We start from the raw sequence: 26,373 nt of genomic DNA, 5'->3' as shown, positions 1-26,373 counted from the left end.
CAATCGTTCAAGCTACTGCAACAAAGCACCTTGTTATTTAAAAATAAATAAAAAGCCAAACCTAACCAACCAAACAAAAAAAATCCCCAAACCTCATTAAACAAGCAAGTAAGGAAAAAAAGCTCATCATGACTCCAAAAAAGTTATGTCATCTGTTAATAAAGCTACAATAATGTCAAAAGAAAATTAGTATGCACCACTTGTAGAAGATAAAGTAGTAATCAAACTTTCAAGAAACATACTTTTAATAGATTTTTGTTTTGGGTAAGTTAAGTGCAGAAATGTATTTATTCTGTAAGATTTTTTTCCCTTCCCATAAATTACCCACCTAGCTTTACACTGGCATAATTTTTAATGAGTTGTGACTTGGAATTTAGGTTTGGAATATGATAAGCTTCATGTGGTGCCTTTACAACGTTATTACTGTTCACCAAAGCTATATATATATATATATATATATATATATATATATATGATTAACTATTACCTTGTTGGTTCATTCTACAGGAAATATTGAAAAGATAAAGTTATTGCTTTATATTGTTCAACTGTCTAAAAGTATAAAAAATACTTAAAGATAAAGATTTCTATTAAAGTTTTCTTTTTATTGAAATATCTGTAGCATTAAATATTTGAGTACCAGAAACTTTTGTGTTCAAAACAAGTATACTACAGTTTAACAAAGATATATGTATCTGCCCTTAGAATTATTTAATCTTCATAATCAGATAAGTCCTTTAAAGAGCAAAAGGAAATTCTAGTCAAATTAAGGGACTTACAAAAATAGCATCTTATTTAAATAATATTTTCTGGATGTGTAATTCAGTCCTAACTAGTTTTAGATTTCAGACTAGTGCTAGTTTGACATTCCTATTTTAGGTCAGTGTCATTTAATAGAAATATAATGTGAGCCAAATTTGTAATTCAAAATTTTCTAGCAGCCACCTGTGTAAAAAGAAACAGGTAGAATCAATTTTAATATAATTTATTTAACCTAATATATCCAAAAAATCATTTCTTCATGTAATCAATATTAAAAGTTAATGTACTATTTCATATTCCTTTTTTCAGACTTGAGTCAATTGAGATTGGTCTCATTTGAAGTGCTCAATTGCCACATGTGATTAGTGCCTACCTCACTGTTCAGCAAAGTTTTAAACATGTGCATTGGTTATAATTTTTATTTTATTTTGTTTTTTTGGCTATAATTTAAATTGACTCTTTTACCTTCTCTTCTCTGTTTCTAATTTTTGTGCAAGAAAACCAATTTTGTCTGTTTGTAACTTTTGTGCAAGAAAATCATATATCTATGAGAAATGAAGAATAAATAATCAATTTTAAGTTTTGAGAACATTTAGAAAGAAATGTTCTCCCACTTCTTATTTGAAATAGCTCTTCATTTTAAGTACTGGTTCATACACATAGAAAAAGATTATGTAACTATCGTAATGATCTGAGTGTACTCTCCCAAAGTATTGTTTAAAATGTGGAGCACAGAGAAAGTATGATATGATTAAAAGTCAATTCACTGCTACATAAGAAAATATTGCATATTTCAACTGTAATTTTCAGCAGGTATAGTGAAATATTTAATTAACTTCTTGAGACAAAATCTCCAAGTTGTGAAAATTATAAAATTAAATCAAGTTAAAATAGGTAGAGAGAGGAAATTTCTCTTGTTCCCTGGGCATACTACCTGACCTTGTTTATTCCTTCCTTTAAAATTATTTTTAAACATCTTGTATTACTGTATCCACACTTGAAAATTATCCACAGCTTTGGTAATTTTTGACAAAACCAAGGCCACCTGTCCTCAGGCTGTAATTTGACTTTTAGTCCTTTTTTGGTTAAAATTTTCCCTAAAATGTAAGTTCTAGAACATGTTTCATTGTATACACATAGAATTGTATTTTTAGCTTAACATGGAACGGATATTATAAAACTATCTTTGAACAAAGTCAGTTTTTATTATTTAATCTTTTAGGTTACCTCACAGGACCTAGAATTTCGATTTGTGTCCAAGCAAAAATGAAGAGACCAGAATTACTACCACCTTAACTGTAAAAAGGAAAAAGCAATCAAAATCAAGATGAGAGATTCAAGGCATACATCCTGTGTTATTTTGTAATCTTTTCACATGTGATTCAATTCAGGGAGCTTCACTTTTAATGACTGAATATATAAATGATTTAAGAAAAATTACAAAACTTATTGCTATGCCTATGCCAGAAGTTAATTTTATGCCATATTATTTATAAAGTATATATAAAAAATTAGATGAAATTCTGGAGTTAGAAGGGGACTTGGCAAGCCCTCTATCTAACTTTAAGGGGGTAAGATACACAGGAAGTAAGCCCTGAGAAATTTGATGACTTGTTTAAGGCCTTGCCAGTAATTTATTCCAGGCTCAGATCTGTGGCGAGCTAGTGAACAGCAAAACTGGGCTTCATTCCAGGTAGTTCGCTCCAGAAACCATGCACTAGAGCACCCCCTCTCAATAAAACCCAGTTTATGGACTGAAGTCCACTGTCCTTTTCATGATGATTTACATTTTGTGAACACACAAATTTTAAAACAAATTAAATGAAACTGTGGAGAAGTTACAGACTTTTGTCTCTCAGGATATGACACCTACGAAATGTAGGAGTAAATTTAAACTGTAGGTAGAACAGAAACAATAGTTTTGGCATAGAAATCTTTTTTCTTTTTGAAAAAGAAAAATGGGTGAGAAACTAAACAATGATACTCAGGAAAAAGGATTGTGTCCCTTTGGGCTATCCACAGAGAAATCTGGGAAGTAGCTGCAAATTAATTCATATTTTAACTACCCTAAAACGCTGGCTCTTATTTTTGAGGGGATTCATGAATCATGTCACAAGTCTGATAACAACTATGGATTCTTATTTCAGAAAATTAAACATGCACTCCAAAATTCTGTAAAATAATTTCATAGTGTCTATGAACTCTAGGTTAAGGATTCTCCACACTAAGAAATCTCTTGAATCTTTGGACAGTTTCCAAGTCCCCAAAGACTGATGGTTTCTGGATTAGGTCCTTTTAACATGTAGCCTAATATTATATACTTGAAAAATTAAAGTGATCCATTTCATTTCTAAAAATTCCATTAAAACTATTCAGTATTAGTTATACTAATTTTCACAGTAACTTTCTTATATGAAAAAAAAATGTGCAAAATTAGCTTCCCCAGCTATTCTAATAATGTTCTAGATATTTAGGAATATACTTTCTAAAGAAAACACAATCCATTAATAGGTAGTATCCATATATAAACCATTCAGCTAGATATTAAAGTTGATGTTGGTCTCAGTAGGAAATGTCTACGTTCCAGGTAGCATTTCTGATAGGCTCAACAAATTAAATATCGATAATACACAAGTTATAAGGAAATTATTTCTTCAAAACAAATCCATCAATAGGCATTCATCAAACTTCCTAAAGATGTTTTGATTCCTTCTTCTTATGTGTAAGCACAAATGAAACAAATATGATTTAACTATTTTTATTAAAAATTTACTTATTTATTTATGGGAAGAGGTTATTAGGTTTATTTATTTTTATTTTATTTATTTTTTAATGGAGGTCCTGGGGATAGAACCCAGAACCCTGGGCATGCTAAGCATGCTCTCTACCACTGAGCTATATCCTCCTCTCCCCTGATTTAACTATTTTTAAAACAATATAAATAAATTATTTCTTAAATTCTCTAAATTGTGTATACACATGGGAAATGGTTGGATCCTCAATATCTCAACCTTAGAAGTAAGTATCTTTTAAGAGAATGGTACTTCTTTTAAACACGTGGTTTTAGTTTATTTTCACACTTCCCTATCTTTTACCTCTTGATCTTTTTCCGCTTTTCTTTCCAGAGCCTCAAATTCATCCAAATCATTCTTTTCTTTTAATTTCAATTCCATTTCTTCATTTTCTTTTCTTAGTTGTTCATAATCTAATACCAGATTATCGTAGTTAGCACGAAGTGAACTCAATTCACTTTCTAAGCTTTCCTATTGTAAACAAAATCAGATTTTCAAGTCAGAGAGAATTCAAATCATATATTCTTTGTTTCCTTAACTAAAATTTGGATTAGTCAAATAAGTATTTAACCTTGAATCATTTGGTAGTTTAGGTCATTTCTTCTTTAATATCTTTTTAATGGTCTAGCTTGATCCAGAATAAATTAAAGAGTTGGCATTTTGATAAACCAGCTAACTTAGAATAGAAGAAGGTTATTGAAAGGGGTAGACTTAAAAATATATATATATATATCATATGAACAAATGCTCTGTCTGTGCTTGACTAGAAAAGCTGAGTCAGAAGTAGGAGGCAGAGCTCATAATGGGCTATAGACCTTTAAGCTCCTTAGTAATAAAACTGATCATTTAATTCTCTGTCTGACTACTATATTATTTCTCAGACAGCTCTGAATTTAAGAAGTGAAACTGAACGATTATTTACTGACCTTTAAACTCTAGTGGCTGCTAAGGTCTTACTCTACTCAAAAGAGGCCTATTTCCCCTTTCTATACTAGTATGAGAAAGTTAAACCATGAGTTAAAAACAAACAAAAACTAATACCAGGGATTTTCAAAAAACAACAAACTTCTAGAGTATGTTTTAGGGACACAAAAGCACTTCACCTAAACACTTAACTAATTATAACTAATTGCAATGGTTAGCTAATGGTAATAATAATTCCCCAGAATCACTGCAATTTTATTACAAAATAAAAATAAAATTTTCTTAAACAAATACATTTGCAAAACTAAACTACATTTCTTTGAACATTAGCAGCCTAGAAAGTAAACATGGAATTTAAATTTACTAAATTATTAACTATAGTATTCCTTATTTCTTAAAGTTTTGATAGGACAATAGACATATAATACATTTACTTTTTTTTTAGCATTAGTTGGCAATATTACCCCTCCCTGATGTGTCATTCTTTTAATATATGCAGGAAAACTTTGATAGTTTAAAAATCAGCTCTTTTTACCCTAGGGGATTGCTCAAGGCAAAATAGAAACTTAAAAAAAAACCCAAAAACAAAAAACCCCAACAAATAGATGCCAAGATCTGCTGACAAAGAACTAGAATCAAAGGTTTACCTATCACCATATACCTGCTGTGTGAAGTTTTTAGCCTCCCTTTGGATGCCAGTTATCAACTAGGAATGTAACAAGTAGGAGGAGCTTTAATTAGAACCAATAATTAGAACCAAACGGCTACCAAAATTAAGTCAGAGCTAGTAAAGCGTTATAACAACAATAAACACCAATAACAAATGAATTTAAACAAGAGTAAAAGGATAATGTTCTGTTAAATACATTTAAGTTACCTGATTTAGTAGCTTTGTTGCTGGATTCCACTCTACCTCACTTAATGTATCAAGAGTGTTACTGAAAATATCAGACTCTGAACAGAGAGCTATAATTAGAAGGAAAAAAATTTATCCATGAAATTGTTATTTTCTTAAAACTCAAATTAAAGATTAAAAAAATTCTGACCAGAGGTAATAAACTTAAATTAGCTAATTACGTGCTCACAATATGAATGTCAAGAATACATTAACAACAGACGTAATCATTTGTATTACTGTGTGATTTAAGATCACTGGTTAGAATGAGTGATAAATTATAGGGGTCCTTAATACAATATAGGCCAAAATGACAAATTCTAAATGTGACATTTAATTATTATAAATTTAAAAGTGCCCCTAAAAATACTTATAACTCATGTTGGAGAAATAATTTTGAAACAGATTCCTGGGTAAATGCCACCCTTGCAAGATTAGCAAAGTTAAAGCAGATGTTATACAGAAACTAATTTAACTGGATAATGATTAGAACAAAAACATACAATAAAAACATGTCTCATGTGTTTCAACTACAGTGCCTCATTCTTAAGAGATCTGGAAACAACAGAGAACTTTATGAACGTTCACTTTCTTAAAATTACTTATTTTTATCATTATCTCTATTGTAATTATACTAAAATATATACATTTTAATTTTATTTAAATGTGTTTATCACATTAACTAAGTTATAAAGTCTTTATAGGGATGCTTTTATAATTAAAAGTAGTTGAAAAAGTACTCACATTCATCAATTTCTCCTAAAGTTACAGCAGCCTTAGGTGTTTTTGTTGTTACAGTTGCAGGAATATTAAATTCATTTACGCAGTTTGAGTCCTTCATTTTGTTAATTTTGCCAACACACCAAGTGACTCTTCGTTTTTTTTTAGCCTAAAAAGACGGAAATCAAAATTACCTCACACAGATCCAGGCTCAAACATTGTACAACAAGGAAACTCATTTCCATTTTTAAAAACCATTGACTTGGTAGAATTTTTACTACACCTAGTTTAATATCTTACTAGTTTAAGGATATCCTGAAATAAGAAAATATACTCAAACTTTTCAAATCAGTGTTTAACCCCATAATAAATTTAGTGAAACTACAGTTCAAATTATATTTTTTATTGGACGGTTTACTTACAAGCTTCTCTGGAACTTAACTGAAAGGAATCAGTTGACTCACAGCTCTTCAAGTAATCTGGTGTTACATGGAAGGGACAGCTGTTGCTGCCACCACCATAGCTACCAAAAGCACTTTTGGATACTCAGTTCTGCTCCCTCAGTGATCTGTTCATCTGTCATCTTCCCTAGCCCCTTCCTCTCAGCTTTACAAATGCTCAAGCCTATTTACTTGCTTTTGAGTTTTTTAAAAAAATAAACTCCTGACTCCTCACTTCTTTCTAGCTACCGTTTTCTTTTAGTTTCTATGTTGTCTTCTTCCTCCTCATCTACCTACTTCTTCCTCAGCCCTTCAGGGATCCCTTGTATGGTTCTTATCCCACCCAGCTAGCTGTCTGCATCTCTCACTCTGCTTTACTGGTTTCTCTTCCCCTGACCACCTCCTGAACGTTTGTGTCTTTCCGTATTCCATAGCTGCCAGTCTTCTCTTGTGCCTCTACTAGTACAAAGATGAGCTCATCTTATTTCATCCTCTCATCAATCCTCTATTACTACATCTATTTTATAGATGAGCTTTTTGAATTTTACAGACATTTAACGAGTGTCCAAAAACTTTGGAGAAGTACGGTCATACATGGTGGCTGAGCCCATGCCTGTAACTTCAGAGCCAATCCACCAACCATTCTACTGCACTGCCACTCAAGATTATCTGCTGTTCCAGACCAAAATGCATGCTTTCATGCCTCTACTACATACTACCCTTCTGCTTGAAGTGGCCAGCCCTTTCCACACCCTGCTTTGCAAAAACCCAGTTTTGTATAAATCCTGGACTCCAATGACCTTCAGCTCAACTCCATGTGCTCCCAAAGCCACTCCTGGACCTTGTCACTATCTTAAACTCATAAACCCAGACGCTCTGCTCTTAACACAGTTGCTACTCTTCCACTTCCCTGATCCAGTTAATCCCATTATAGCTGTTTAGCTTCTTTTCTTCCCTGTCTTTTCATCCTATCATCTTAGATTCCATAGATCATCACTTCAATTATGTTTTTGGGTCAACAGCCTCAAATTATTGGGCCCAGTCTCTGTTCCCCTCACCTATCAGAACACAGTGTACGCTGAGATGAATTATACTCCCTTTTGAGCCTTTATCAGTCTCCTGAATGTTGCCAGATCCACAGTCAGAAGCCTGGCTGCCACCATCACCCAGGTCCTTAATGCTGTCTGGCAAGACTCCTCTTTCCTCTTATTGGCTTTCTTTCCCATTCCCTATAAAGGCTACACTATTTTATACTCTTAGCATGTCTATGAACTCATGTTTCCACCATCTCCTGCCATCACAGTAGAAAAAATAGCCTTGTATTTCACAAAGAAAATATAAGCCTAGGCTTACAAAAGCCTTGCACATTACTTGCACGGAAGCCTGTCCTCTCCTCTGTCCTTGTTATAATGAAAAGGCATTTCTCCTTCTGTCTAAGGCCAGACCCTACTATTGTATTCAAGATCCCATCCCTTTGGGCTATTGCAACCCACTGCAAGGTGGCTTTCACCACCAACACATAACTAAAGATAGTTTGCAGATGAGCTTCTTGTTTCAAAATCCGAACACTTTTGTCTGTGTGTATCTTATTTAACTTCTCAGCAGAGTGTGACACTGCTGACTGCTACCTCTCTGAAATATTCTCTTTCCTTAGTTACCACATTTACCTGGTTTCCTTCTAAACTTGAGCTAAATGTGGGCTCCTTTAGGGATTCTCCTTTCCTGCCTTCACCTAAAAAGTTGTTGCTTCTTGGGGTTTTGTGTTTGACCCTCCGTTCTTTCCATTCTCAACATGCGCCCAGAGCAAGCTCATCCATTCCCAGGATTTTACACTGGATCTGCCATAGTTAATGCCCAAACTGATATCTCCACTTCAGACCTTTCACATTTTCAACTGCCTGACACCTTAAACTGGAGATGTCCTGAATCACACACTGAGCAGCACCACTGCTCTTCATTCAGTGTTCCTCAGCTCAGTGAATGCACTACCAGCTACCCAGCAAACCTAGTAACACTTGCAAGTCATTCTGGATTACCTCCTCCCCCCTTTCCCTGCCCCTGCACCTAAACAATCACAGAGTCCTGTTGAGACTAGCTCCCAAATAGCTCTCCAGTTTATCCAATCTTTTCCACCTCCAAGAGCCACAATCATTGTAGCGGCCCAATCAATCTGATGCACACAGCAGCCACACCTTTCTAAAATGCAATTCTAATTATGTTCCATACAAGGCTTTTCCTTGTCCTTAGCATAATGCAATGTTCAAATCCTTCGACATGGTTTAAAATGTCCCTGCCACCAGGAAGTCCAAGAAATATACTGTTTTTTTCACAACCTCAAGCATTGTACATGTAGATGTCTTCCTAAAACACTATTCCCTACACCTTCCATTGGGATATTTCCCACTCATCACTCAGTCAACGAATAGATCTTCAGTGTCTTCTATATACTTATTATGGTGAACCGAACATAATGTCTATTAATGATAATCTTAATAGCATACATTCATTCAGGATTTGCTGAGTAGGAAGTGTAATGTTTGTAGCATATACTATATGTTACTTCACTTAATTCTCACAACAACCCTAAGAAGTGGGGATCAAGCTATATATCCCAGATAAGGAAACTGCAGTAAAGTATATTAGAAATTGCCTAAGGTCAAGTGTTAGGAAATGACAGAAGTGGGATTCAAGCTCAGGCAGTTCAACTCCAGAGGCTATCCTCTTAAAAAAATATGTCAGATAAATAAATCCTGACTCTAGTAAAAACAAAAACATACAAACTGGAAGCCAGAATTTTGATCACTATGTTGATTTATCTTCTAGATCAATTTCTTGATATTAATATTTCTGTTTCTTTAAGTAGAAAATATTCCCACATACTCTAGACAACTGTGGCTTCCAATCACCTAATTAATTTCATTAGAATTTCTCAAGAAGCATATTGCAAAAAGATTCCTTGACTATACTCTAGACTCTAAACTACAAAAGACTCCAAATAGCCAAAACAATCTTGAAAAAGAGCCAAGCTAGAGGCATCATGCTTCCTGATTTCAGACCATATTACAAAGCTATAGTAATCAGAACAGTATGTACGGTATTGCCAAAAAAACCCACAAAACCAAAAACAACAACAAAAAAATCCAACCAACCAACCAAACAAAAAAAAAACCCAGACACATAGACCAATGGAGCAGAATAGAGAGCCGAGATATAAACCCCACACATATATCATCAGTTACTTTACAACAAAGGAGACAGGAATATACAATGGGGAAAGGACAGTTTCTTCAGTAAATGATGTTGGAAAAGTTGGATAGCCATACACAAAAGAATAAAACTAGACCATTATCTTATACCATACACAAAAACCAACTCAAACTGGATTAAAGACCTGAATGTTAACACTCGAAACCATAAAACTCCTAGAAGAAAACATAAGACAGTAAGCTTGAATCCTTGAATTAGGATCTCTACAGTAGGGATTGGTATTTTTAATGAAACTCTTCTCTTAGATGTTTTGTTGCTATGCAGGCAAATGAACAAAAAGTTCTGGGTTTCTTGAATATACTGTATCAAAGGATAAGAAATGCATAACTATATAATAAACATAAAGGAATATCTGTTCTATTCTCTGTACACTAAGTTTAAGCTGTCATCTTTAAAATCTTACCTTTAATTCCTGTTGTGATGTGAGGGAAGAAGAGGTCACCAGCATCCGTGTTAAGTTTTGAATTTTCTCAATCTGCACTTTTTGAAGTAGATCTTTTTCTTCCAAAAGCTGGGCCAATTGGTCTTTTTCCATTGCCTGGGCCCTTGTCTCTAAAGAAACCTACAGAATATATTGGGTTATGTTAATAATAAATATAGCTAGGTTTTAAAACCTTGAAGTAGGTTAAAAGAACAGAATAGAAATTTGTATGTGAACTGAATTTTAATTTCGTTGAAATAAAATATATCCTATGTGCAGAACACCTATATGCAGTTACCACAATCAGTAATTTCTCAAACTAAAAATAAAATATACATTTCTTTTCATGTCACTATTCTATGTGCCATGTATAAGATTATAACAATGCTGTTAAAGAAACACTAGTAATAGCTCTAAAATATATCAATAGTAGGCAGAGAAGTCATAAAAGCAGAGACTTGAATACCTATAGCAAAGGAAGAGATTTTGTCTTAAGACTCCCAATTGATATTTTAGCTCATTTTTAAAAAGATCACTAAAATGCAAGATTTATACAAAATAGGGGACCGTAGTGGTTAAAACAAATTATAATGAAAGTGATTATGCTATCTTATTAGATTGCTATCTCAGGGTTAGAAGAGGAATTCAAGATAACGTGAAACTATAGAAAGTAGTTTTAAGTAACTATACACGGTCTCTCTTTTTTAACCTGTTCCCTATGTATTTTTCCCCCTATGTATTTGTGACAATTCAAAAAAACTATCTCTACTTGGCCCATTTGAAAAATCTCAAATTTTGCCCTTTGAAGACGAACAACAAAATCTAAAATAATTCCAAGAAACCAAATCTTTCAGTTTATAGTAAATTAAACTAAAATTTTTATCAGTTGATTTCTTCTTAGTTGAAAACTATTTGTTTTAAATTTAGGTCGCAGAACTCAAGTATGGATGACTAAAAAGTCTCTGGGCTAAATTTAGGCAGATCTCAAGTCTAAATCTGTCCCATGATTCACACATACCTCCTCTAACTGCTTTTTAAGATCCATGATTTCTTTTCTGTATCTTTTCAGGAGAGCTTCATCACTTGATACCTCATTAACATAAGGAGTATTCTTCATATATTTAGCAGTGCTGGCAAACTGGGAAAAAATACAAGTGTTACATGCTCAAAACATACAAAAATTAATTAAATTAATAATATTTGGGTTTCTTGTAATTAAGTTTTATAAAGAAAAATCAGCACTCTTCCCAAGTGGCTTAATACTTTTTTAATACAGAGAGCATTCTGTGTCTCTGTAACCATGCCTATAATGCTGTAGTCAAAAGCCTCTCTCCTTTCTTTGAACTCTGTCCCACTTATTAGCCACTTAAGTATCAATCCAAGGCAATCATGTTGGAAGACAGGTCTTACCTTCCCTAAAGTACTATATATTCTGTGGAGCCAGGGACTGTATTTCTATCTTTGTTTCTCTGACGGTACCCTGATTCGTGCTCAATAGCTATTCTAAGCAATGTTGCTTAGAGTGTGAGTATCAGAAGTGATTTTAAGTGGGTACATGAAAGTGACCTTTATATATATTGAATCCTTCACTGAAACAGCTATTCTATTGACAATTCATATATCCCCTTCCCTTTTTTTAAAACAGAAAATGCAGGCCGTAGCTCAGTGCAAAGGCAGACAACAATTCACTAGTAGGAGTTTAAGAATTATTTTGTTATGAACACTCATGTTTTTGGGGTCCCCAATTTGTTGCAGGTGATACTAGTTTTTCATTTATGGGACTGATATAAAGTGTCCTTTCATAATCAGCTAAGTGAAAAAGTGAGTTTTAAAAGAAGGACGCCAAGTCAATTTCAGTAAAATAGTGTTGGATGTGGCAAGAATTGTGGAGGTGGGATATAAATGATTGAGTTTTGGGAAAATTAAGGAATGCTATCTAGTAGACAACACATCAATTTTGTTTTAATAGATATGCTATGCCAATTTAAAAACTATATATACTTATTTTTAATAGATTTTCTTTTTCTTCTTAAAGATGATTTACCCCCATATTAAGTTGAGATAAAAATCAAACTTACCTGGAGAGTAGTAAGGGTTTCATCAAAAGACACTGGAGTAATTGTGCATATAATACGTGTTTTTGCATTTCCTCCCAAAGAATTCTGGAGAATTCGTGTTAATTTGCTATCTCGATAATTTATGAAACCGCTGAGTGAGAAATGAGTTTGGGAAGAAAAAGAGTAAGAATTTTTATGTAACAAAATACTTTTTAAAGTAGAACCTTAAAATAGCTACAGTTATAAAAATTAATTCTTTACAGGTTACATGAGGCAGATCAAAACTACTAACTAAAAAATATTTAAAATAGAAAGTACATTTAGTAGGACACAATCATCTGTATAAAAAGCCATGTATGCTCACAGAATCACGAAGCTTTTGAAGATATAAAAGAAATAAGTACATTTATTTGAGTGTCACTAAAATATGTTTTTGACCAAATGAAAACATAACCATTAATAGGTAAATATAGAGTGCAATAAACTTACCCAACTTGTCCATCACTAAGTTTCTTGATCACTTGTCCCAAAATAAATAAGCTTCGATTTATATTACAGCCTTCCTTGAGACGCAAACCTGCATTTATTAAACAAATATAAAAACTAAAATCGATGCCTGTATTGGATGATGAACTTATTTATCAGTAAATTATGAGCGAAAGTAGAAATTAAAGGGTCCGATGCTAAAGTCTACGCTTTGGACTAGATCTGAGTCCACCTTTAATACCACTGGTAGAGGAGCTCTCTCCTTATTCTTCCCACCTACTGGGTGAATCAGAAAAGTTATCACCCAGGAGAAACAGAAAACTGAAAAAGATGACTATGAAATGAATGACAGGGAAGAAATGCCCATTTCCTAAAAAAGACCCTCTAATTTTTCTGTTCAAATTTATTTTTTCAAACCTCCAAATATAGGTAACTATAGACTTATAACCAAAATAGTTCCTATAGGCTCACAACCAAAAAAGTTCTCATTTTTAAATTATTAATATGCTCACATGACTCTAACATTAAAAAAAAAAAACAACTCTGAAAAAGCTCTCTCCCACTTTTATGCCCCATTCAACCAGTTCTTGTCCTCTCTACTAGGAAACCACATTTATTATTTATTCTTCCAGAGATTTTTAGAAATACAAGTTCATATATATTTATTCTCTCCTTTCTTTTTTAGACAAATAGTAGCACACTATTTCACATTTCACTATTTTTACTTGGCAGTATATTACATTTCATATCAATAAACACTGGTCTTTTTCATTCTTTTTTATATCATAGAATTTCATTGTATGGCTATATCAGAATTTACTTACCCAGCATCCTGTTGCAGGATACATAGGTGTTCAATCTACCATGTATACAAAACATACTGCAGCAAATAACTTTGAACAGCTGTTATTTCACAGGGACACTATTCATCTATTGCTGTAACAATGCTGCTTAACAAGACAGTTTAAAACAATAAGCATTTATTTCCCATTCATAGGTCTGAAGATCCACTGGTTTAGTGGATATCAACCACACTCAGCTTTGTGTCAAGCTGCAAGAGAGGCTTGACACTTTATGATTTTGTACCTTCCCATCTATGATTTTGTACCTTCCCATCTAAGTATGTTTTTCCGTTTGTTTAAGGATTTGCTTACATCCTTCAGGTATGTTTTGAAGTTTTCTTTATTTTGATCTTGTGCGATTTTTGTCAAGCTTTTTCCTAGGTATTATATTTCTTAAGCCATTATTGTAAACTGAGCCTTTTTACTAAATATTCTAACTGGTTGTTTGTATTATAAGAATTATTCATGTCTGTATATTAATTTTGTACCCCATTATTGTTCTGAATTTTCTTAATGATAATGAAGAATTAGATGGTTGTCATGGTATCCTCATGAGTTTCCAGCTATGCAATCCCAACAAATGTATAGTTTTAGTTTGTTAATTGATGCTGTAGTAGCCTAAATTAGATAATTAGCCAGATGCAAAAGCTGTTTCCTACACTAAGGACTTTTATCACAAAATTATTATCATTACTTTATCAGTTTCTAAAATGCACGGTAGCACATTTATTCTGTGAAGGAACAGGAAGACACTCAGACTGATATATTGCATGAGTTTTCATTACCTTCAGCGCCTGTTTGAGCAGCTCTTTCACTGCCTGCAAGATCAACCAAATTCTGTAAGACAGTTGAAAATAAACCGTTAGGAAGGGTACTTGAGATAAAAACCGAACTACTGATAGGACATTTTAAACACATAGTTCACCTTCACCCCACTGCTGAAGCCTTCCTGTGTCAAACTGACCTCTAAACCTTTTTCTCCCTTGTAACATACTCTCCATAATGCTGCCAGAATAGGATCTCTATTTCCAACACAGAGTTCAAAACCTTATCCTGGTGAATGTGATTCCAGCACTTGTGCTGCTCCCACCTTGTATCTACTCATTGACAGAGACAAACTGCTCACTACATCCTGAACACCTCATGTGCTGCTTCACTGCCAAGCGCTACCTTTTTCCATTTCTCTTTGTTACTTCTAATGCTCTAGTCTGCCCCTAGTCTTTACTCAGGACCAAAAGCAAATGACCCGCTCAACGTAGCTTTGCTGACTTTGCCCTTGTTCCTCCTGCACCTTGAATAAATTGCTCTTTCGACTGTGTACCCAGAGGTCATTAGATGACTTATTACAGCACTTACTGTGTGAAGCTAGTCATTTGTTCTGACTACATGGTAACATCTTTAAAAGCGTGGACCTCTCTTTCACTTCACAAATACTGTTGAAAAAGTGACTGCCTGTTATGTTCCAGGCAGTATGTTAGGTGCTAGGAATACAGGAGTGAACCTGACAAATAAGGTCCCTGCCCTCAGAGAGCTTATATTCTACACGGAGTGGGATAAGGAGAGGAGGAAGTTGGTGAGAGGAGGAAAAAAAGACAAACAGATAAGAAACAAATCATGGTAAGTAAACAGAGATGATTTAAATAGAGTCCTGGAAGGGGGAAGAAGGGACAGTATAGGTTCTTTGGATTGGGTGGCAGGGGAAGGGCTCCCATTATGCTAAGATCTGGAATGTCAGAGAGGATGGAGCCAGCCCTGCAAGACCAAGGGAAACATATTCTCAATTAAAAGAACAGCCAGTACACCCACTCACAAAGGAGAGATGAGCTTGGTGTGTTCATAAAATAGAAAGGGCAGCATGGCAGAGTTGGTGAAGTGGAGATGGACAACAGAGGGTAACAGAATTAGGTAGGTGTCAGATTATGCAGGGCTTTGTAAGCAAGGGTAAGAACTCCGGATTTTATAAATGCAGTAGGGAGCCAGGAGAGGGCTTTAAGCAAAAGACTGACATATCTTGATTTAACTTTCTGAAGGATCAACTGTGGCCCCTGGGTGGAGAACAAACTGGAGAGGAGCAAGAGTGACAGCAGGGAGCCCAGGAAGGAGGCTGGTGCAGGACCCTAAGTGAGAGATGACGGTGGCTTGGGCTAGGAGGCTGTAGTGGAGACAGTAAGTAATAGAGGGATGTCTTCTTTATTATTTTAATCTGAGAGCCCAGGACTGTGTTCAACATTTGGTAAAGTCTCAGCAAATATTCTTAATGCATTAAAAGAAAGTCAGAGACTTAAATTACTTCTCTCTGTGGAGACACCGAGGCATGGGCAGGTAATCATGTACTCCTGCTTTACAGTCCTATCTCAGATACTGCTTTCTCTAAAATACTCAAAGTCTAATCTTCGTTATATAGTATCTACTACAAAAGACCCAGATACATAATAAAAGGGCAAAGTGTGATGAAGGCAGCATGAATTAAGGAACAAGCATTAGTGCTCCATCCAAGGCCCTAAGAAGCTCAATCTACCTGTAAGAGAGGAACTCAGGATGGAACAGAAGAAAGGGAAGATCGGTTAACAGTGGCCAGATCTTGTCCAGCGAGGTGCCACAACAAAAGCAGTGCTTGGTAACATTAGAAATCTGCATAACAGGCTGAAGAAGGAAAGACTAGTCCTGGAGACTAGGCTCAGGAGAAGGATAGAGTAATTCAAGACAGATGAGGACCTAAGTGAATATGACACCCATAGGAATAATGAAAAGTGGAATCAGTACAAAACGGTGGTGACTGGACAAAAGGGAAGGCAGGAACAAAATGAGTCAAAATTGACTTGGGTTTCCAGCCTCGGTGACCAGGATAATGCTGGTGCTACTGAAAAAAAGAATATTCACTATGATAGGAAGAAATTAATTTGGTTTTAGACCCACTGAAGTTGGAGATAACAGTGGGTCAATCTTTAGGAAGACCTGAATTAGAACTCAGAGGCTTCAGAAATAGTAAATATTTGGCCACCATCAACACAGAAATGATAGCAATGTCTGACGGCAAACATGGGAAAAAGGCCACAGAACACTCTTGTGTCTTGGTTAGGAGGGTAGGAGGAAAGAAGCCACAAAAGGGAATAGAGAAGGAGCAGAGCTAAGAGCACCTGGATGTTATTATCCCAGAAAGAACAGGAGACACTCAAAGACCACCTCCAAAGAGTAAGAAAATGACTCTTTGGGGAAGATTTCTTTCCAAGAAGATACTTAGAGTAAGTAGGGAAGCTGGAGGGGTTGGACCAGATGGTATTTATGGTCCTTAGATGACAGGGCATCAAAGAATATGAGAAAAGACACCAAACAGATCACTGAGTACATCAAGAATATTAAAGCTAAATTATTAAGAGAGAAGTCAAAATTGTAGTGATATAACACAGGCTAGGTTTGGAAAACAAAACAGAAGTTAATTTTTATATTTCTGTTGTTGTTAAATTAAAGCAAGACTAGTCTACTAAAAGAAATGTTATACTTGTATAGTAAAATAAAGGAGGTAAACTGGAACTAGTCATTTAATTAAGACCGATTTTTCAAAATCTGAAAGTAAATAAACATATTATAGATTTATTGCCTTTTCCCCTTAAGTTTTCAAATCAAATAGAGTAATCTTAAATCATAAATCAAATAGAGTAATCTTAAATCATATCCCACAACAAAAAAAGAGAAATGATATGGTGCAGCAAGAAGGAACTGGGAGGTTTACTTATGTGGAAAAAAGGAATGTGTGCATAATGCTATATTCACTTACTCAACAAAAGGGTATTGAATATAAACTATGTACAATGTGTTAGGGCTACAAAGATGAAGGAGATATCACTCTTCCCTTCAAGGGATTTACAGTTTAAAACAGTGCTTATAACATAAAACTAATTTTCTTATCATACTTAAGAATGAACTTGAATAATGTGATTTATTTTTTTAACCATCTCACCCAGATTTTTGCTCATTTCACAAGTCTCAGTTCTATTGGTTGAGACCAAAAAACCCTCTTAAAACCCCCAACATACAAACAAACACACAAAAATCACCCCAAATTCTAAGATTAACTCTTTAATGTGCATGGAACCAACACTTCCTTCACTACTGGTTAGGAAAAGCCTCAACTCCTACAGTTCATACATCTCAAGTTGAGGAGACGGCAGCCATAATGTAACAGGAAGTAAGATCCTCTGAACTCTTCCTACATTTCAGCTAGTAATTTCATGCTACTGACGAGATGAAACTACTAATTTATAGATGCTTTTGCCAATTAGTTAACAGTTCATATGAAACCAAACATCCAGAAGCTAAATAAATTTTGCTTTGGCCCGTATACGACATTATCATGGTTCCTTAATACTCACCAAATGGGACACCTTGACAGATCCTTCAAAATTAGAAGGTTCACCTTTCTCTCTACTTTCCAAAATCTAGAAAGAAAAGGCAACTTGTAGAAAAATTAGTGCATTCTTAATTGGAAAGACCAAATATAGAGAGAATTACCTACCATCCTAAAAATGGTATGAGAACGACTACTTCTTTGATTCATCTTTGTAATTCCATAATGCCTGTTCTCTGTAAAACAAATTCATACTTCAGCTGCATGTATTAAAATCCAAAGAAAAACACTATTATTTTACCTTAAAAGTGAAAAGGGTGGTTTAAAGCCTAAATACATTCAGTTAAATAGTTTTTACAAGTGTTTTGAAGAAATATAGTATGAGGGGAGTGGGTAGCTCAGTGATAGAGTGTATGCCCAGCATGCATAAGTTTGTGTGTTCAATCCCCAGTACCTCCATCAAAAAATAAAGTAAACCTAATTACCACCAGCCCAAAAATTGAAAGAAAGAAAGAAAGAAAGAAAGAAAGAAAGAAAGAAAGAAAGAAAGAAAGAAAGAAAGAAAGAAAGAAAGAAAATATAAAGTCTTACTTTCTCCCTTTGTGATCCACTTCAAAGCCATTTCAGATGTATAAACAACTTCTTCTGTGAGATCGGCCACATACACATTCCTCTGAAACAAGTTAAATTATGGGAAAAGTAGAGAAATTAGAGAAGTCATTTAGAAGTTTGCATTTCAAAAAGAAAGTGCAAACTATGACAATTCATTTACGGAAGTTAAGAGTGGAAAATGGGGATTATTACTCTGTATGAAAATAACAAGTTAATCTATGATATTTACAATTTATTTCCTATACTAAAGCACACCAAATTCTAACCTGATACTTCTACCTTGCTCTTCTTAGGCACTTACACCAAAATATTACAGTTGTCAATATTTAAAAACTGTACATGTTACTTAAAAGATGATCTCTATAAATGTTTAAGAAAATAGAAAATAAACCATAGTAACAGGAGACACTCTAAAATATATAGAAATTAAAAGCAAATATTAAAGAAAATAATCCCCATCAGTAAGTCTATTTTATGAACCACTCTATTTCTGTTACTCACATTGAAATCTTCCCGAATTATTAAAGGCTTCATTTTTTGAGTGTCACAGAGTAAGTCTGTAATCGTTTCATTGTATATCTCCATGTAAGACACACGTAAGAGAAATTCCCTATCAGGAAACTAGAAGAAAAAAATATGTGAATACATCAGAGATCATCCAATTATGAAAATCTAATACTGAATGCTTATGTGCTAATATTAGATATTAAAATATTCTTTGAGAAATTATGTTTTTAAAATTTTATTTATTTTTTAAATTGATGCATAGTTGACTTATCCCACCATGTTAATTCCTAGTATATAACGTAGTGATTCAATATTTCTAAACCTTTCAAAACCATGTTAAGGCTAGTTACCATCTGTCACCATACAAAGATGTTACACTATTATTGACTATATTCCCTATGCTACATACTTCATCCCTGTGACTCATTTATTTCCTAACTGGCAGTTTGTCCCCCTGAATCTCCTTCACCTATTTCTCTCATTACCCCTAGTCTCCCTCCCCTCTGACAACCACCTGTTTGTTTTCTGTATCTATGAATCAGTCTCTTTTGTTCATTTTTGTTTTTGAGGTTCCACATATAAGTGAAGTCATGTGGTATATTTATCTTTCAAAAAATTATCTTTGTAGAACAAATAAAAATAAAACAAAAAACACCCCCTGTGGTTCTATACTGGTGTTAAACAACAACAACAAAAAGACTGTTTCAGAAATAATGAAAAGTATAGTATCAAAAAATCAGAAGAGGAGAGCAGGCTGTCCAACTCTCCAACCTCAAAATAAAACTCTACCTACATATATTCAACTAAGAACATTACAAATCATCAAAATAACGATGAAAAAACTAAGTTAAAACCAACGTTTAATTAATTAGGTCACTTATTCTGGCCTTCTGCTTCCCTCATCTTGTATCTAGTCTGCTTTTTACTGCTCCCTAATAATCACTAAACAAAGGCAATGAGGACCTAACCATTCTGATAAGATTTTCTTGTTCCTTAAAGCCTACTTTTTTGTGGGAGTATTGTTTCAGGATTCAAGGAAAAGAATGAAAGAATTTTAAGCTTGTAAGTAAGTTTCTGGGGAAAAAATGAATCTATACTATGCCTTCCTTCTTTCCTCATGGATAATCAAAAGGTAACTATAAATCTACTTCCTTTCATCTTTACAAGAGAATACTAAGGTTGCTATCCTATTATTGCTACTTTTACCTGCATGTACCAGAACTTTAGCTAAGTTATTTACCTTCTTAATTTTTTGGAAAATGTCATGAATCGCCCTGGGTATTACTCCTAAGTAATCTTGTGAACCCATCATCGTGTATGTTTTTCCTGAAGCAGTCTGCCCGTAGGCAAATATGGTACCTGCAAAACCAAAATGCACACATGCAAAGGTTAAAAATGAATCTATAGTGTATGAAACTATCAATCTTTGCTGAACAGACACCCAAAACTGAAATGTTTCTGCAGTGAATACACACCATTGTAGCCTTGTATGGCAGAATCTATGATTGGTACTGCTATTTCTTCATACACATTTTTAGTGGTTTCATTACTGTGAAAGACACGATCTAAAAAAAAATTACATATAAGTTAAACCAAAAAAATTAACTGCATCTTCATTCTGAATTAGTAGTTGCTAAAATAAAATTGTCAGGGTATAGTAGTTTAAAATATTTAAGACACAGTGTTTTCTTCAACTTACTGATCTTCTGAAAATACTCTTCTCTTTAAGGTAAAATGTATTGATCCTTATGCAGAAAAAAATACAAGCCCGCTATCCTATGTACTTTCAAGAGGTAGTGGAGCATTGTGGCTCATATGGGGGTCTGGAATCAGACAGTCTGCAAATCCTGGTTCTGCCACTTACAAGTTGTGTGACTTTGGCCAAAGAGGTTGATGTCTCTGTGCCTCAGTGACTTAATCTGTAAAATGGATATGTATTATCTTCCTCACAGAATTATTGTGAACATATGGTTAATACCTAGGAAATGTGAACTGTTAGGATTCTTTGAGAAATTTTAATGCTTCTAACATACCTAGCAAGAATGCCTAACTCAAACTAAACCAAGAAATGCAGACATCTGGAAGAAAAGTATGACCAAAGCTGAAGCATTATAGAGAATGACCAGATAGCTGGCTGCTGAAGGCTGGGTTTAGGGTAGCATTTACCCTGATGAATTCACTAGTCCAGGATGTGGTTCTCTGCTTGTTAGCACATTAAAAATAGACCACTCTTTCAGTGGTGGCTTCACATTAAAAAGCTCACAAGAAGTGGATTTGTAAATTAGGAGGGAAATGTATTGACTTGAGATGAGAAATTCCGTGATCACCTTGTTTGCACCACAATCACATATCTGTCCTGTTGGCAGAATGATATGGAAAACCAAAGTGCCATCTGAAGGCTGCTTAGGGGTCATGATTTCAGAGCAAGGAGAAATGGTAGGATGATTCAAATCTTAATGTTACCTGCTTCAGATAGGTGGATGAGTCCAAATCCTTTGTGGGCATACATGACTACTGAGAATCTGTGGTACCTGAGTTGGCTTAAGTATCTAGGTGTTATCATCTCTGGCACATTACCGTTTAAAAATTATGTTACTATCGTCAAACATTCCTTTACCAGGAGTCATTTTTTCTTCTACACATCTTTGTGGCTTTTTAGTTTAACACAAATTTGACAGCCTAATCACTGTTATTTCCAGGGTTGTTGAGAGGATGACACTGTTGCTCTACAGTGGGAGTAAGTGGGAGCACGGTAGTGTGGCTGGAACATAGATCTGGAGCCTGACTTTTCCATTTGCTGGCTGTGTGACTCCAGGCCTTTCTGCTTCAGTTCCTCGTTAAAACGGGAAGGTACCTAACACACAGGCTTGTTAGGAGGATTTCATGAGTTAATATACAAGAAGTGCTTAGAACAGTGTCTGGCACATTGTCAGTACAATATACATGTTAAATTAATGCCACAAATCAGCCTAATTAACCTTTAGGGTCTCCAAGTCCCTTTTAGTCACAAGCTAGCTCTCACTCACCCTGCAGGTCCCAGTGTAAGTGGTACCATTTCAGATACCTAGATTAGTTAGATCTCCACTATAAACTCCCACAAAGCTTATGTCATCATAAGTGTAAGTGTACTTCACATCATAAGTTTACTTGTTTAAAGCCTTTCTCTCCACCATACGATTAGCTCCACAAAAGCAGGGGTAGGTCTCTGCTCTCTTCTAGCAAACAAACAAGGAATAGCTTCACTATTTATTCTTTAAAGTTTTCTGAAAAATAACTGAAAAAAAAAAACCAAACCAAACTAGGGGGTGGGTACAGCTTGGTGGTAGAGCATATGCTTAGCATGTATGAGGTCCTGGGTTCAATCCCTAGCATCTCTATTAAAAAAAAAAAATATATATATATATATATATATATCTATCTCAGACTAGGAAAAAAATAAGTATAAAATTTACCAGACTAAGAAAGATCTTAAAGATGATGATGTTAAGCCATGTATTTTGGGCTTACAGTTTTAGGCCTCAGGTACACTAATGATTAAGACGAAAAATGTTAGTCTTAGTCACAATGCACTATGATTATAACTGTGTTTTACTTTTTATTTACTTATTTTCTTTTTACTGTAACTATGCTTTAAATATCAATTTATTATCTTAGTTATCATAATGATGGATGAACAATTTTCCAATGAAGCAGTTTATATAGAAGGCTTAGTCTGATCCTTAGTGACAAATCCAGTATTATTCATAAGGCTTTTGTACTCCTAATAGAAAAAGGATACCAGGTTAACTTTTGATGCTGTTATAAACTTACCAAAATTGAAGGATTTACTCCCATCAACTTGATAAATAGTATTATTGTCAGTTTTCCAGTAAACCTGAGTGTCTTTTCCAAGTGCTTCTTCTCTAAAAGAACAAAAACACTGCATTTTAGTCTAACTGGTCATAGAGGTTATGTTATATGAAAGATAAGTTAAAAGATTTCATCTTCTTATGAATATTTTAAAAGATGATAATGACTCATATCATAAATAAGATAAATGTGGAAAATCCACTTTGGAGGGTTCAACAGTTTTAAATGGGGTTTCAGTGACTTCCTGCACTTTCATGGGAGTTTCCTTGTAAAACTCTTCACTCTCACCTTCCTATCCAGTACTGGCAGCTGAAAAGATACATTCAAAATGCAACTCCGATTCTGTTTTCTTGCTTAAAACCTTTAAAAACCATCCGCAGTCCTTAATTTGGCACATGAGACCTGGATCACTATAATTTTTCTCTTTAAACTTATCTTCCTCTAAATTTTTATATACACCCTAACTTCATACAAATCAACTACCTGAATGTCGCCTGAACATAACAGATTCAATGTCTCTGTTCCTGGAATACCCTGACTTACTTTTCTATTAAGTATCTTAACTATTCTTTCATTCATGAAAAGTATCAGGAGTTTCCTGCACTAGCCCTGTCCCTCCCCTAAACTGTCATCTTATTTAAGGACTAATGACTCCTCTAGCAAACATTCTTCATATATCATAACACTTGTCATGATGTATTTGCAATGGTTTCTTAAAAAATTTTTTTTACTTAAGTATAGTTGATACACAATGTTGTTAGTTTCTAGTGTACAGCATAGTGATTCAGTCGTGCATAAATATATTCTTTTTCATAATTGGTTATTACAAGGTATTGAATAGTTTCCTGTGCTGTAGCATAGGAACTTGTTGTTTATCTATTTTACATATAGTATGTAATAGTTTCTTTATGTAGCTGTCTTCTAATGCATTAATGAGCTTCTTAAAAATAGGAAATTCCTCATCTTGATATTCTCACTTATTAAACACTCAGTAATATTTAACAAATATTTCTCAAACACAAAATGTGTTAACAATATGGGGTAAGGGCCCAAGACTGGTGAAACAGACATACTTCATTTTCATTTCTTCCCCGTCCTGCTCTTTCTCTATAGCATTTATTACTCCAGTATCACCACTTAACATTCTATATTTTTTACTTTATTTTCTGTCTACCCCTTTATAATGTAAGATCCAAGGGCAACGATAGTAGTTTAGTACAGTACATTGTACTAAAAGAAAACAATATTGATGAGTATCAGTCACTTCTGAATGTGGAATTCAGTCATTGACTGAATGAAGTCTTGGTCTACCAAATACAATGCAACAAGACAGACTACTCCTTGTTCTCAAGGAGTATACAGTAAAGAGGGAGAGAGAGTCAGTTAACTGTAAAATGACTAACTGTGATGATTGCCAGTAAGGATCTTTCCGATACGACTTCAAAAGGGAGGGATGGGGCGCACAGATTGGGGAACGGCAGTGCAGCACAGGCAGCAAGGACTTTAACGTCAGGGAGCCTGAGTTATAAATTTAAGAGACCCACACCTGGAAAGTATCTTCTAGATCCTCTAATCCTGGCCCGTCAACTTACAGATAAGGAAATGAGCCACAAAGCAGGTAAGTGGCCGAGTTTCAGGCAGCGGAGCCGGAAGGAGCAGCGAGTACCCACTCCTCCGGCTCAGACCCGCGTCGGAAGCCGCAGTGGGGACCTGGGTGCAGTCTGGCCCACCTACCTGCTGTTGAGCGGCCGGACCCGCACGCACACTGCGACGGCTCCCTCCTCGGCCATCCTGTCGGGTTGGATCCAAGAAAACTGTCGAAGACCCCCCAGCGTCCGGCGCTTCCGAGCGCACCGGCCACCCCGCCTTTAAATTTAAAATTTCCCAAACGCCGCGTCTGATTGAGTCGCGGCCTCGTGACGTCACGGGCCGTTCCACCTCCGTCGCGGCGCGGGGGCGCGAGGCCGGCGGCGCGTCCACGGATAAGCGGAGAGGGTGGGTTATGTTAAAAGGTCTGGAGGAGAAAGGGGTTTGGGGGTCGCAGAGAGGGGTCCGGGAAGCGCCTGGCAAGCGGCTCTCCAGGTAATAGCATAAATAACTAATTTTGCTAAACACCGTTGAAGTGCAGTAGCCGTTTACAAATGCCGTCCTCCACCGCACCCTTAAAGTTTGCAATCTGTGGGGAAAAAAAAAAAAAAAAACGAAGCAGAGAATTTTTTCTTCACTAAGAGAGAATTAGGACCTTTAAAGAATTACACTAACAGTTTCTTTTTTAAAATTAAAAACAAAAACAAAAAAAATCCTCAAAAATTCCTCAAACGTCGGGAGTTGGAAGTCCCTGCCTAGCCCAGAAACGGAAGAATCTTGTACTCCTTCAAAACTAGGAATTTTAGGTTCTTCCTTTACTCTGTTTTTCTTTGAATTCCGTTTTCCATTGGCTGTGAGTTCCTAAGAAGCTGACGTAGGAAAAAAATATTAAGATTGGAAAAAACTCATTTAATAGGTGAAATTTTATTAGCAGAAATGGGAAAGTGATTCTAAATAATTCTTCCCCAGAAATAGTGCTTCGTTTCCTTTGTTTTAAATATGTGTCATAGTAAAAATATTAACATTTTCTTTAGGAGTGATTTCAGTCCTTGGTTGATTTAAGGAGGGTCGGGAATTATCCCCTTTTCTCTCACGAAAAATATGACCTGCAGTTCCTAATAATTTTTCACTATTTAGAGGAGTAGAAAACTACACACTTTGTAAAACTATTTTAGAAGATAATATGGCAGTATCAATAAAAAAGTGAAGGTACATATGTCCTTTATGCCAGCTATTCTGTTTTTAAAAATTTGTAAGTATTAGAAGGATTGTGCAAGGATATATATAGCTATTAGTTGCAGCATTGTACACAATAGCTAATGACAGAAAACACATTAAATGCCAATAAGAGACTAGTTAAATGGATGGCGTTTTATCACTGCAGTGAAACATTTTGTGGCCGGTAGAAAGAATGATGTAGCTCTTTATGGGTACCTTAGAAACCCATCCAAGATGTTTCATTAGCTAAAAGAAAGACAAGTACAGGATTGTGTACATAGTATATCCTATTTGATATTTTCAAAGGATATTTATATGTCTGGATATGCATACATAATTTCTGGGGAAGAATATACCTAGATTCCTTGGAAAGGGAGGACTGAATTAGATAAAATATCTATCTTTCATTGTATACTGTTTTATGAGTATTGATATTTTAAGTGTGCATGTATTAAGCAGTTTCATTCAACTTAAAAAAAACTAGCTAGTAGAAAAAACCAGTAAAATAAAAATGAGTTTGTTCATTCAAGATTTGCTTTGGTTAACCAACTGTGAGCCAGTATAGACTACTGTTTTTTTGGTGACTAAGCTTTGAAAATAACGTGGCTATATCTAATAAGGTAATACAGAGTTAAGAAGAGTGTGTCTT

The 26,373-nt window shown here is 34.9% G+C and overlaps 1 protein-coding gene and 1 long non-coding RNA gene across 2 annotated transcripts in view; one reads left to right on the top strand and one right to left on the bottom strand.

Annotated features, from left to right (window-relative positions):
• The window catches only part of CENPE (centromere protein E), a 69,153-nt gene extending 44,395 nt beyond the window's left edge, over positions 1-24,758 (bottom strand). Inside the window, exons 1-16 of the mRNA XM_031468396.2 lie at positions 24,654-24,758; positions 22,881-22,972; positions 20,546-20,635; positions 20,311-20,429; positions 19,065-19,184; positions 18,543-18,624; positions 18,120-18,187; positions 17,977-18,042; positions 14,392-14,443; positions 12,768-12,855; positions 12,300-12,429; positions 11,240-11,359; positions 10,204-10,362; positions 6,118-6,262; positions 5,356-5,444; positions 3,858-4,025 (exon numbers count right to left, since the gene is read on the bottom strand). Coding sequence (XP_031324256.2) covers positions 3,858-4,025; positions 5,356-5,444; positions 6,118-6,262; positions 10,204-10,362; positions 11,240-11,359; positions 12,300-12,429; positions 12,768-12,855; positions 14,392-14,443; positions 17,977-18,042; positions 18,120-18,187; positions 18,543-18,624; positions 19,065-19,184; positions 20,311-20,429; positions 20,546-20,635; positions 22,881-22,972; positions 24,654-24,709 — 1,644 coding nt within the window. The 5' untranslated portion in view covers positions 24,710-24,758. The remainder of the gene's footprint in view (positions 1-3,857; positions 4,026-5,355; positions 5,445-6,117; positions 6,263-10,203; positions 10,363-11,239; positions 11,360-12,299; positions 12,430-12,767; positions 12,856-14,391; positions 14,444-17,976; positions 18,043-18,119; positions 18,188-18,542; positions 18,625-19,064; positions 19,185-20,310; positions 20,430-20,545; positions 20,636-22,880; positions 22,973-24,653) is intronic.
• A 131-nt stretch (positions 24,759-24,889) lies between these two features.
• Positions 24,890-26,373, top strand: part of LOC116157762 (uncharacterized) — an 84,912-nt gene continuing 83,428 nt past the window's right edge. The window contains exon 1 of the long non-coding RNA XR_010382427.1: positions 24,890-25,001. This is a non-coding gene — a long non-coding RNA (uncharacterized LOC116157762). The remainder of the gene's footprint in view (positions 25,002-26,373) is intronic.

The sequence above is a fragment of the Camelus dromedarius genome, chromosome 1 (assembly GCF_036321535.1).
Source record: "Camelus dromedarius isolate mCamDro1 chromosome 1, mCamDro1.pat, whole genome shotgun sequence".
Classification (NCBI taxonomy): Eukaryota; Metazoa; Chordata; class Mammalia; order Artiodactyla; family Camelidae; genus Camelus; species Camelus dromedarius.
The sequence above is the reverse complement of the archived record's forward strand: the minus strand, read 5'-3'. Positions and strand labels throughout refer to the sequence as shown.